Below are 13,209 nucleotides of genomic sequence, written 5' to 3' on the forward strand. Positions count from 1 at the left end.
GACTGCTGCTGTAATGTGTTTTATTTTCAGATCTGTATTTTCAAAGTATTAAGGAAAAATTAAAGAAAAATGGAATGGTTCTCAAACATGAATTAAAAATTTTGCTGCATTTATGTCAGACTTCATCTGATGTGGAGCTAGCCAGAAAAGTTATTTACAGGTACTTTTACCAATGCAGGTAACACTATTTTCTTTCTTTATATTTTACTTTTATCAGAACATCTCAGGTTATGTCTGCAGCTGAGCATTTGCCCTAATTCACTGACTGTCTGCATAGTTAATCCCTTAAGCTAAAGGTGTTTTCTTCTTTACCCTGGGTTTGCAAGTCTTCAAAGGCTCTTGGTTCAAAGGAGAGTCAGGTTATGGGAGTGAACTTGAATCCCACTGTATGCAGGGTGAATGGTGAGCCACACAAAGCTGTCAGCTGAGAGGTAAGAGATGTGTGCTGTAGCATCTTCAAGCCAAGAGATGTGCCCTGTTATATACTGGTCTGGATGCAGCAATGGTAGGTTAGGAGGTTTTCTCAATTAAAGCCTTTTCAGCAATTACAGTGTAGGAGCTATGCAAACATGATTATAAAATGCAAAGCACCCTTTTCTGTAGAGCAGAGTTCAGGAGAGAAAGTTGAAGTATTTTAGCAGGGAAAGATGAGTGCAACCTCCTGTGCTATTGCTCTGTGAATAGAAGGTAAAGTAGCTGAGAATTCTGGTGGTAGAGATCCATTCTACTAATCTACTGCAGATTACTGGGAATAGAAGAGATTACGTATTACTAGTTCATTTTTTAGCTCAATCAAAACAATATTTTTTGATAAAATTAACCTGCTGTTTGGCTAAATGCCATTGACTGGTACAGAGAGAGAAGCGGCCTCTAACATTACACATGCAGATCTCACTGCCTATTTGAAGCTGTTTTCCCTTGACAAATTTCACATCACAATTGTCACATCATGTGATTAACTTTATGCAACCTTCCCAATAGGTACCATGAACAGAATGGAATTACAGCTCTACATGATTATAAATTTGGGCCCTTATTTATGAGGCTGTGTTATGAGCTGGACCTTGAAACACCTGCAGTAGAACTTATCAAAGATCAGGTAACTTCCCCTATGTATTTTGAAAATTTCATTGTTATTCCAGTCTGAGTGATTGTTTGCTACGTATGTGAGCTCAGATTCTTGAAGCGATTTCTGTTGCAGTAAAGTGAAACAACAATTCCTCTCCACCAAAAAAAAGGGGCAGGGAAAGACTGACTCTTATTGTACTTCTGTATAATTGCATCATTTCAATAAAAAGTACTGAACAAAAAATAGTTCCTCAACTGAACACAGCTGATGCATGTTTCCTGGCATCCTGTGTCACATGAGATCATTTCTGGAAATGAACACTTCTGAGTTCTTATGTGGCAGTCTTCTGAAGTCTCTTGGATTATTTGCACCAACAGATGTACCATGCTACTCTGTATTTGAAACTCCCTGTGAACCCTGTAGAGACAATGTAATATTAATCAGCTCAGGCACTCAGCCATTTTTATCCTGAAGAAACTATATTACAGAGACTTGTTTCTTAACAGTTATTTGCAACTCTAAAACACTGTATAAGTGTTGTATACTATTATGACAAGATATAGATCATGTGCCGCATCTAATACATAAGAAAAAATCTACGCAATGACATTGTGTTCAAAACTCCTTGGGGGCCAGTGGAAAGTCAGCTCTATGATCTTAATTCAACAAGAAGCTATGGGATATACCTAGCCAAATATGGGAGAAGTATCGCTCGGGCTACTAATATTCTTAAACTAGGCATGTGTATGAGTGCCTTTGGTTTTGTTTCTTAAATTGAGACCTGTGTCATTGAGACAGGTCCCATAGTACTTGCAGGACTTAATAGCTGATGGATAGTACTAGATAACGGAGGGTAATATGCAGTGTCACTGTAGCTCTTCTTCAGAGGCTGCCACAGAAATTCAGACTTAACGCTTCTGTCATTTCATTATGGATATTCACGTTCTCCCAATGCACAGCGTGTTTGGAGTGGATTGTGAAATATGTTTTTTCTTTGTTCTGCTACTATGCTTGTCATGACTCAAGCCCTTGTGCTGATCTGCTCATCCTTTGGTATTGTGAATAGCAGAAAATTCCTTGTTTCAGGTGATGGTAGTCTACCCCAAAAATGTTGTTAATTAGATGGAAGCTGTGTATCTACTAAGCTTTTGGAGCTGCCTGTGGTTTCTGCTTGCATTAACTTAAATTACATAATCTATCATTTAAAACAAATAGTGGAAATCTCTGGGAAATTTCTATTTAATTTTAAATTGAGCTTTTCACCATACTGAGTCACGGGTATTCTAGTGATTCCTTGTCAGAGCAATGGTCAGGGAGCCCAGACTGTTATACATTGAACTTGTGAAGATGGGGCTCGTTCCCAGTAGGAGGACCTTCTCAGTGCTATGTACAATAGCTGTAGTAGTCACTGCATGCAGTTTCTGTAGTAACTGTCTTTAAGCTTGCTTTGTTTGCATGCTTCTTTTCCAGAACTTGCGTGGTTTTTTCTCTGACAGTACATCATTCCATATTCTGATGACTATGTTATTTAAAAAGGGCCATTATGAAAGTAAGTACTGTGTGTGTTAAAGCAAATGCATTTTGAGGAGGATGCTTCTCACATATATTTGTGTATGTATATGTGTGTGTGTGTGTATATTTTGTGTACCTTATATACATATACCTGCAATGGTATTCTTACCTCCCCTCCACAGTAGTACAGGATTGTGATTATACAGGAGGGCTTTTTTTTTTTCTTTCCCCTAACCCCTTTTCTCTGAAAGCTTAATTTTGATTTGTAGTTTCCCATGGCTTTTTGTTTTCCCCATTCAAAGCCTTTTTTAAACTTGGAACAGGAATTTCTACAACAAATCTTTCTGGCAATTTTGGATTTGTCAGAGCAGGGAGGAATACTCTTTCCTTTTATAAAACAGGCTGGAGGCTTCTGTTTGTTTTAGTAGTGTGCACAGAGTGGCTACTGCGACATGTGAGCAAAATGTTTAAAATCAGTTTGCCCCTTTATGATTACAAGGGGGAATCACTTCACCCAACTGGGAAGACTTTCCCTGAGAGAGTCTAAATTGCAATGTGTGAAGTAAGCTTTTGGGACAAATGCCTTTATTTGGAATTTGTTGAGCAGTTACCGTTTGGTCTGTTGACGTTCGGCAAATCTGAGTCCAGTAGTGATCCCGAAGGTTGAGACTGAGCCGCTGTGAAAATAACTAAAGCAGAGGCTTGATGCAGTGTTGTGGTGTAGTGAAGCATATGCAGTAATGCGGAGCTTTTAAACAGTTTACCTGAAATGTTGAAAGGACTGGTGATGTGTTTAGAAGACAGGTGTCTGCTCTCTGGGAGGATTCTAACCGGCTTTCTCAAGTATCCAGAATTTACTTTAAAATTTATAGGAAAGTAATAGAACAATAGGACTAGATGCAAATACAGGTTGAAAGCCTTCTTGCTGGGAAGCAATATTGATGTCCAGCTGACACTACTTTAAAGTTTTGAAGACATATTAATGTTTTTTGAATTAGCAGGTTTCAATTTGAATTCTTATTTTTGAAATAGACCTTCTAAGCTTATGTCATGTCGAATTTTTTTAGTCACTACTTGTACAGTCTTAAACTTGTGAAATAACATTGCTGCATTTTTGACAGATGCTTTGGAAGTTCTCACAGAAATGAAAGAACAAGGTATACCTTTCAACAAAGAAACCTATCTACTTGCGTTTGCAATATGCTACAAGCTGGTAAGTATTGTCATAGTGTCCTATGACAAAGCAGTTGAATTGCCTTTTCTCTCTCATTTTTGGGGGGTTTTAAAATTTCCATAGGTTCCCTGTCATGATTTCCTATCTAATGCAAATATTCTAGACCTATTAGTCATACATAGCTTCATTGTCTATGATGTGGTTCCCATATATAGTTTTCTGTGCAAACTAATGTCACAAAGCAAGTCTTTAGAATGTTAGATATGATCATTAAGAGACAAATTTGATACAGCAGTTGATTAAATGATAGCATTCTTTCTCTGGGACCTCTGCATCTTAATGCATTCTGCACTTGAGCTGCGGTAGTGGGGTTTTTGTTTTTGTCTGGCTGCTTTAAACAAGGCATACGTGATATATTCTGTCAGACATCTCCCCTTCTCTTTTTCCCTCCCCCTCCAAGTACCTCTTGAGCAGTTTCTGCAATTGCACCTAAATTTTGCAAGGAGTTTGCAAAGGTAATCTGTTCATACATGTCTGATGAAAATAGGCAGCTGAGTGGAGGAAAACTTAAATGAATGTCTTCAGTGAGAGACAGGCTGCCCCTTGAGCTCGACCGTGATCAAACAGAGAACAGAGTAAGAAGCTAGGCTACGCGGGTTCCACGACTGTTTCCCTAGAGCACTTTTCCTTTTGTAGCAAAGTGAGGTCCCCAAACTCTTTTCTTTTGCTCTTCAGGTTTGAATCAGTAGAAAACTGTTTTTCAATTTTTAAGGAAGAAAGTCACTGACTGAGGAAAAATGATATCACTCGATGAAACTTCTCAAGTTTCTCAGTTAAGCATACAATGAAACTGATGATGCATATGTAAAAAAGTTGGCCTGAAATGGTAGCCCATCAGTAATTTCTATGGTGCTTCTAAAATCTTCAATTCTAGTGAATTGAGGCTGCCTTTAGAAGGTCGGGGAAATAGGAATAGTCATATGGCTGTAGTGTTTGGAGAGTGGGACAGTAGATGGAGAAAGCTCAAAGAGCTGTGGAAACTGCTGCTGTTAGAAATAACTGGAGATTAATGGTTACAGTCAGTCAAGAAATGTTACCAGTTCTACTTAAAAGGGTACCTTTTCTGGGAAATTCAAAGCATACGAGGACTTTGACGCTGTGCTGGGAACCAAGCTTATAAGCTCGTGTTTGCTGCTATGCTTCAACTTAGGCAATATTTAGCACTTCAGGGTTGTTTCTTGATCCACACCGTGCCCTTTCTGTTAAAGGCTTTCACAGAACCCAGCTGCGCTTCTCTGAGGTCTCCTTTACTCTGACTGTTGTAGCATCTGTTGGTCTCTAAAATCTTTACATAGTGCTTTCCATAGCCTGCTCTCTGAGAGCATCCATGGCATATGTGAAAGGAAGGGTGCTCCTGAGGCATTTGTTTTCTGCTGCTTCTGGCTCTGTTTTTTCAACGGAGAAGCTAGCCCATCATACTCATTTAGTTGATAAGAATAGAGAGGAAATGATTCTTAACAGCCACAGTAAATCTGTTTTTACATTAAGATAAAATACTACCAATAGGGGAATAAGCTGTATTAATGCTTTGTGTAGTAAAGAGGATTAGATGGAGATCTTTCAGAAGCCTAATCTGTTTGATTCTACCTTTGGTGGCGAATGCTAAAACTTCAAGCCAGGAGGGAACACTCTTGAGCTTAAAATGCTTTTGCTAAAGATGCAACATAAGAAGCTGAGGAAAATTCTTCAATAGTTTCAGTATGAACTACCTGAATACAGGAGATAATAGTGCTGGTATTGTTAACAGCAGTGCTGAATTTGTACCTGGTTCATTCTTGGTTTCTTTTGAATAACTGTGTTAGGGACTAACTCAAAAATGTACAGGGCTTAAAGCGGTGATTATTCCTAGTGGATAAGCAGGGGAGTTAATGTTTAATCTTTGTACAGAAGTGCTTTTGAGGTCAATTATTGGGATGTTTTAAATCATCATAAGGCACTTTTCCTCTAAGGTAAACAGACGGTCATCCTTTTAGAGCTGGAAATGGCAGCAGGCCTTCTGATGGCAACAAAATGTGTATGTAATAGTACTCGGTCCCTGGGTGGTCAGAGTATTTCTAAATTTTCAAGGAACTTGTGGGATTTCTCTAGTGGTTTAAAAGGTGTTTTCACAAGTTGTACAGGCCATCCAGCAGTAGAATGGACAAGTATCCCTTAAACACACTAAGGAACACCTTATCCCTAAAGACAAGGCTGATATTTTGCAGGAGTGACACTTTGGACAGTAGGAACAGACTGACACCAAATAATAGGAAGGAACATGAGGGCTGTGATCCAGAACAGTGGTACCAGTTATTTCAGAAACCTTGCTGCTGGCAGTTCTTCAGTTTGGCAGGTATTAATTTGCTTGGAGTCCAAACAGCTCTACTTATAACTTCCAGTGTGAGAAGCATTGTTCTTGAGAATTGGTTTGTAAGACAATATACAAGCAAACTCACTAGATTTTACTATGGACTCCTATTGAAAATAATGTCATTATTGTTGTTATGGTATGTCATTCACAACAATAGTTTGCAGATTACTTAAGCCCATAATGCTAAATGTGCAGGTAAATATTGACCTTTGGAGTACTTGATTGCAAAGTGAAAGAGAAGATGGAACACTGATGCAATTTTTTGCTTTCCAGAAATAATGCAAACTTTCAGTGTTGGCAAACAGGCAGATATCTAAGCTGGTTCATTAGAATATCTGCTCTGGAAACATCTTTGTAAGATTTATTACATAAAGTCAGGCTCAAAATTGATAAATAGGCAAATCTGTACATACTCAGATCTCTCAGGTTAATGGTGCTAAATATAAATAGTTCAATGCTTAGAAAACATTTTTTCATCAACTACCGAATGTAGGTGCTAGAGTAAAAGGAGGAGGAAGTTAGCTTTCCTACTGACTTGGGAATGATAGGAAAGTGGAAAGGAAAGTATCTGTTGCTTTTAGCAGACTGCCAGGAGTTTTATCTCCTCTAGCAGCTGAAACAGTCGGGGCAAGGCATAGCTATTGCATTAAAATAATGGAACTTACTTTTACCCTCTTCTGAACTCTGTAGCACTGAATAACATCTTTTGGTATTGTGTTTCTCAAAGTGCTGGTTGAGTTCAGATGTAGAAGTAATTGTCTTACTGATCTTACAGTGCATTGTCTTCTAAATGCAGTGAACCTAGGCTTCTACAGTTGCCTACAGCCCTTTCAGATCACAGAATTAACTACTGCAGCTTAGATTGAAATTTCTACACAGGACAGCCTGGAGTCTTGCAAAATCTCTGCAAAGCTGCTTGAAGAAGCACAGCTAAATGGTGACACATTACCACTACGAGCATTCTACTTTGCTGTGGCGTTTGCTTTGAAACAGGTGCAGTGCTTTTTGTTTTGGCTTATTCCCGAATCTTTATGCATACCTTGCAATATGATAGTAAAAGAAAGCAAACATTGAAGAGGCATAAATGATCTATGCAATCACTTCAAGTGTGTTAATTTTTATGCCCCTGAAAGAGTTAGGGTGGTAATAACTCTTACACAAAGTTAATATGGAAATTTTGAAATCTAGTTGTATGTCATGAGTCTAAGGCACAGGCATATTTTGTGCCACTGACAGTGTCACATGGCAGAATTTTCTCTGAAATGGAAGAGTTGGGCCAGCAGGTTTAGATGTATCCATGGACCCAGTCCTGCAAATGCTGCTGTGTTTAGTGATTTCCTTTATATAAAATAAAAATAACTAAAAGTATTTGTATAGTCAGCCTCAAAATGTTTATTTGGGGAGGCATGTTTAAAGGCTATAATGTGTATTGCCCTGCTGCTTGGGAGATGGCATATCATTCTCCACAAAAGGGTAAGATTTTTCCATACAACTTGTGCTTAAACCTTGCTGTGAAGAGGATCTGAGGCAGTACAGGGGGAAAGATTGACAGGAGAATAACAATTAGGAAATCCTAAAGTCTAATCTTTTTCTCTCCCATTAATTTGTATGTCTTGAGCAAATTTTAAACACTCTGCTTCTTGTCTGAAAGTCTCTCCACAGGCACTATAAGACCTAGTGATTTGATGTTGTTCATGGATGTAAATTCATGAAATAGCATTGTTATATATTTTGTTAATTTCATGATCTCTTTGCATAGTCTCTGAGAATGGTAAAGACTGAGCAACAGCTTCATCAAAATTAATTTATTCATTTGCATGTAGCATGATGGGGCTTCTCATTGGTATTGAGGTTAAAAAACAATCTCTAGCTATAAAACACATGAAATCCTTGATGCCTTTCTCTTGTATAAGAATTAGGTAAAAAAATTTTTTTTGCAAACAGAATGATTACATTTAACTATTTCTGAACTGTATAGGCTTTGGCAGCATGTCTTGCTATGAGAAAGATGTCTTGATCCCAGGTATCTAATGCTGGTCTAGTAAATGTCAGTGTAACATTTATTGTCTAGACAAATCATTTGATGTCATAGATACGGTAGAGGAGTATGGCCAAAAGGTTAAAAAGTTCTGGACAACAGAAATAACCGGTATTAACATAAACTACACTTCATGTAAGTACTCTAGCATGCGCTAGACTCCGAGCTTGTGTAGTTCTTTCATCTTTTAGGTGTTCTCATGCTCAGAATTGGTAACATGCTTCATTTTCCTGCTGATCTGAAACCGGAGATCTGAAAATACTGTCTGATGGGTTACTGAGCCAGACAGCATGGGAACCCCAGCATGGGGTGTTCCTTCTACAGAGTGGGTGCTGTATGGGAATTTTTGGTGAAGGGGGTTTAGAGGTTTAGACTGCTTTGTGATTCTCTGACAAGCTGTAAGAACTCATTTTTCTTGAACTTCTATTATGAAAGTGTATGTCACACATGTATAATTGTCTGTTTGTTTTTATCTCTGATTCCTTCCTAGAATGATGTGGCACAAGCCCAATTCTATTATTCTCAGATAATGAAAACGGAAAACAAACTATACAATAATCTTAGCGTGAGTATGCTTGCTTTATATTGGAGTTATACAGAAAAACAGGCTATACTGGACAAACAACTCAAGTGTAAAGTAGCAGAAGGCCAGGTTCTTAGTAGCATATATGTATTTCAGTAATGTTACTGAGTTTTCTTTTGCCTGCCAACAGACAATTTCTGTCAGTTAGATGAGTTACGCTAGGATTTAAAAGAAAAAAATCTGCTGCTCCTCCCTTTTACTTTTTACTGTGGATGGGAAGTAGACTGGTCCCACATCAATGAATATAGACCTGGGAAAACTTTCTAATTATGACATTATAACTTTTTTCCTCTTGGTAAAAGAGATTGAAAACAGCACAACTCCAAGTAAATGTCTTCCTTGGCTCTGCTCTGCTCACTTCAGGCCTGCTTCAGCCCTATGAACCTTAACTATGTATGTACATACAACAAATTATTTCTGTAGTTGCATGGTCTGCAACCTGAGAGAAAGTCTACTGTGTTTCCTGTAAGTGATCTCTACAAACTATAGAACAGTTCCAGAACAGTTAATGCAACTCCTTCAGAGGAATTCTGCCTCCAGGCTGGCCCTTCCTTTCCAGGTTCCAGCTGTAAAAAATAAACTAATTTTACCAGTGGAAATCATTCATTCCCTCTGCCTTCTTCATGATCAATGTTTTATCAGTGCAGCATCTAGAAATAGGTTTTGTTCCTGCTTTGCTTCATATTGTCTTCTAACACTTTTTCTTTAAAAAAGCTTGCTTTCTGATGATAAATGTTGTTTGCTTGGGGTAGATTTTTGTCTTATTTTTCAGGTTCTTGTCCAGCTCAAGTTCGGTTCAGTAGAAGAAGTAATGAAGACATTAGAGGCAGCGGTGGAAGTAGATACTCCACCCTTTGTGAAAAAAATTGAGTTTTCTGAGCAGGTGGTGAGTACACGATAATGAACTGAATCAGCTAGAAAGCATGGCATCACTGATGCACGCAGGTCAGGGATACAGGCCTGAGAGGAGATCCGTGATGTTTTGCTAAACCAGGATGATGGCTGTTCAGTTACAGAACTTCAAGTGCCCAAGTTCATCCTGCTAAAGTTGTTTGGGTTCTGATGGATTCAGATGTCAAAGCAGCTGTCTGGCTTACCAAACAGTTGGACAAAGCCCTTTGCAGGCTGCTTCCCCTTTCTGTTGTGGATTTTGCTCCTAGAAGCTCAAATTTCATTTGAAAGTAGATAAAATAATCCCTTGCCTTTTGTGTTAATTTGATGTCAAAATGTGAATAGAGTTCTGGTCATAATGATATTGTTAAGACCTATGAGATACCGCACAGGGAAGCGTTAGATGCAAAGTAGTAACTTTTGCTGTTACAGTATTGATTCCTGAGAAGACTGGGATTCATGTGATGAGCTTTGAATGAAGCCATCTTGGCATCATTGCTTTTTTTTTTTTTCCTGAAAATTGTTAGTATGTGTTAGGCTTGTTCATTTTGAATGCATGTATGGAGTAAGATGCAAGACTGTGCTAATACTTAAACATATATCCTTTCATTGCCTATTAAACAAAGTAAATAACTGACATAGAAAATAGTAGGTGGAAGAGGGGAGCATGCCATTCAAAATTCAGCCTATATATATTAGCTGCTACCTTGAAAAGAAATTCTTTAAAGAAGCATTTGGTTTCGTAACTTTGTCGCAATTGACATTGTGTCAGTGTTGTATTTTGATTTGTTTGGCAAATTTATAACACTTTAAAAAACTAAACATTAGCCTTAACCCCTCCTTCTACAATAGGTTACTGAACAACAACGTTTAGCAGATTCACTCATACATGAGTTCATACTCTGTATATATGGCAGTTTATTGAAATTTTCAGCATTCTGGAGTATGACTTTTATTGATCAGGACTGCAAATTTAGTATGTTAGATAATACAATAGAAATAATTATGCTGATCTGGAAGACAGATTCCAGGAAGCAATTATGTTGCTTGGGTTTAAATAGAAAATAATTGTGTTAGTCTGTACTAGGATTGAAAATAGGACTGTGCTACTTTGAGGAAGTTTTTAATCTAATAAACTCTCTCTAATTGGTATCTACTGCATGTCCACCATTGCCTGGTGGTGTGTAATGTGTGTTGCTTAAAAACCTCTTACAAATCATTGCGTCAGCCTTATCTTATGTTATGTGGCTTTTTTCCTTCCTCCTCCTCTCTTTTCTTTGAGTGAATGCTTGTCTGGAATATAGTCACTTGCTGACATGTAACTGTATGTCGTTTGCCCGTCCTTAGCTGGCTACAGTCAGGGAAAAGATAGAAGAAAACCCTGCCCTTTCCGCCAGGTTAGGAGATATTTATACCAGACTACAAGCTTCAGGACGGATAACCGCTTGCACGTTGGACGACATGCTCTTCCAGGTTTCTAGTTCAAAGAAGAACTGCGCAAAGCTTTTAAATCAAAAACAATTGGGCTGTCAGGCTGCTAAACCACTTCGCTCAAATCTGTTACTGGAGTAGTTCAGTATTTGATGATAAACTTAAGTGCAGTTACCACCACGAAGAAGCATGTTTGAATAAAACATCTTCTCCCTTCCTTCACTCTGGGCAGTTGTTTAAGTTGCTTGTGTGAAACTGCGTTTTAAACGTGTATCATGTGGCTTCTGTGTTTGAGTTTTCATGCTGAAAATAGGCCATGAAGGTGGGTATTTCTTTTTGTTCAGAAATGGAGTGATGAGAATGGTTTGAATTTTTCTTCAAACACTTAAATCGGGATTTTCCATATACTGAATGTCCTAGGTGAAGTGAACAGAATGTGTGTATCTGGCCTGACTTTTGTAGTTCATGAGAAGAAAATTTGGTGTTCATCAGATGTGATGTTCTAATTGTAGATGGATGCAGTCCAGACCCTAGATGAAAGAGATATCTAAGTGCATTAACTGTTCAAATTTTGTATGCCTCAAGATATGAAAGGCATCGAAGACACTTGCTTTGCTCTATGCTTCTCTTGTCTTTCTATTCAGAAATGATGACTATATTAGTTTGTTCCTTTAATCAAAAGGGATTGTGGAAATACTATGGAAGATAGTTTGGAAAACTACAAAGGTAGTTGACTGGTCGTTTTCTCACTGGAAGGAGATTGCTGAACAAAAGTCCTCTCAGAGTGAGCGGCCCTATGTGTTGCTTCTTTCAAATTGTATTTTTAATAATAACAGTCAAGATAAGCAGCTCTTGATACAGGTCCAGTCCTAGCAAGTTGCTTACTGCAAGCATGATTCAAGCTATGGGTGAATTATGCAGGTGAGATGCAATTGTAGCTTAAAGTGTTCTTTATGCTGTTTTCATGAGCAAATTCAACTTCAGTGATTCTAGGCCAAATGTGCTTGGTTCTAGTATGAACAGTTGTTTTGTAACTATTAGTCCTGCATATGCGAAGATCTTTTCTCTTTCACCCTTCAGAGTAGAAAGAATTGCAAACAGTGATACCCTGGCTCGTACCTAGGTGATTTTGGGCTATCTGTGCATATGCCTGCTGATTTAGAACTTAGTAAGCAGTCCTGGGAACACAAGAGTGCCTGGACCCCAGCTTGGTGCTCTCAGAGTTGTTCCTTCTTATCTCCTGTGAGATTTATTTTGCTTTTTTATTTGTAAAGGTATCCTAAATCAAGCAAACTTCAGAATTCAAAGGATTCCTTCTGTGGGGGGATTGAGCGTGCTATATGAAAGTTTTTTTTGAAGTCATCAGATCACTGAAGAAGCGAGAATCCATCCATGCAGGGATATATCTTAGCCATTAAAGCAAGTTGGAGTAAGATATTACCAGTATCGTTATGAGGCTCTGGGACAGCAACTCATTTCTGTCACTGATATATATTGTTGATTTAATACTAAAATACACAAAACAATGTTATGTGGTGGATAGAATTGTGTGTGCACACGTGTAACAATTTACCTATTTGAAATTTATATCATGTTTTGGTGAAATGCGTGCACTTTTTTTTATGACTGATTGTACAGGATTTGGTTAAAGGTACCACATGCTATACACTCACTAACATTACTGCTGGGTAGTTTTTTTAGTACTGGTTCTGGAACGTTGGGTATAACTTTTAATTTTGTATGTTATTCAGGAGTTTACAAACTTTTAACAGTTCCCCTTGGCCTCAATTGGAAATTCTTTCAATAGCTCCAACACTATATGGACCCTTAAATACCTCCTGATCTTTTATCCAGAAATAAATTCAATACAGGATTTGTAAAGACTGCTTTCAGTATGGCAAGGATTAATTAAAGAAAAAATGAAAGAATTGAACTGCTCTGAGTTTGTGTTGGTATTTGCCTCTCTTGGGGGAAAAACTGTGATATACAACTACATTTTCATATGGAATAAAAGATGGTTTGACCAGTGTAATCTGTTACATTGCAAATACATGAGGTCAATACTACTAAATTACCTGACTGAGCATTTTCAGGCATGTGT

The 13,209-nt window shown here is 38.0% G+C and overlaps 1 protein-coding gene across 13 annotated transcripts in view; it reads left to right on the forward strand.

Annotated features, from left to right (window-relative positions):
- Window positions 1-13,209, forward strand: part of PTCD2 (pentatricopeptide repeat domain 2) — a 106,101-nt gene that overhangs the window by 4,631 nt on the left and 88,261 nt on the right. For 9 of the 13 annotated variants that reach the window (XR_011138089.1, XR_011138087.1, XR_011138088.1 and 6 more), the window contains 7 exons: window positions 31-160; window positions 982-1,099; window positions 2,540-2,618; window positions 3,703-3,794; window positions 7,045-7,158; window positions 8,694-8,768; window positions 9,559-9,672. Coding sequence is in view for 10 of the 13 variants with exons in the window: in XM_068928887.1 (XP_068784988.1) it covers window positions 31-160; window positions 982-1,099; window positions 2,540-2,618; window positions 3,703-3,794; window positions 7,045-7,158; window positions 8,694-8,768; window positions 9,559-9,672 (722 nt within the window). In the remaining 3 variants the exon portion in view is untranslated. Of the gene's footprint in view, window positions 1-30; window positions 161-981; window positions 1,100-2,539; window positions 2,619-3,702; window positions 3,795-7,044; window positions 7,159-8,693; window positions 8,769-9,558; window positions 9,673-11,024; window positions 13,042-13,209 lie in introns of those variants that run through there. The other 4 variants (XM_068928877.1, XM_068928876.1, XM_068928882.1 and 1 more) reach the window with 2 other exon arrangements.

The sequence above is a fragment of the Struthio camelus genome, chromosome Z (assembly GCF_040807025.1).
Source record: "Struthio camelus isolate bStrCam1 chromosome Z, bStrCam1.hap1, whole genome shotgun sequence".
In the NCBI taxonomy this organism is placed as follows: Eukaryota; Metazoa; Chordata; class Aves; order Struthioniformes; family Struthionidae; genus Struthio; species Struthio camelus.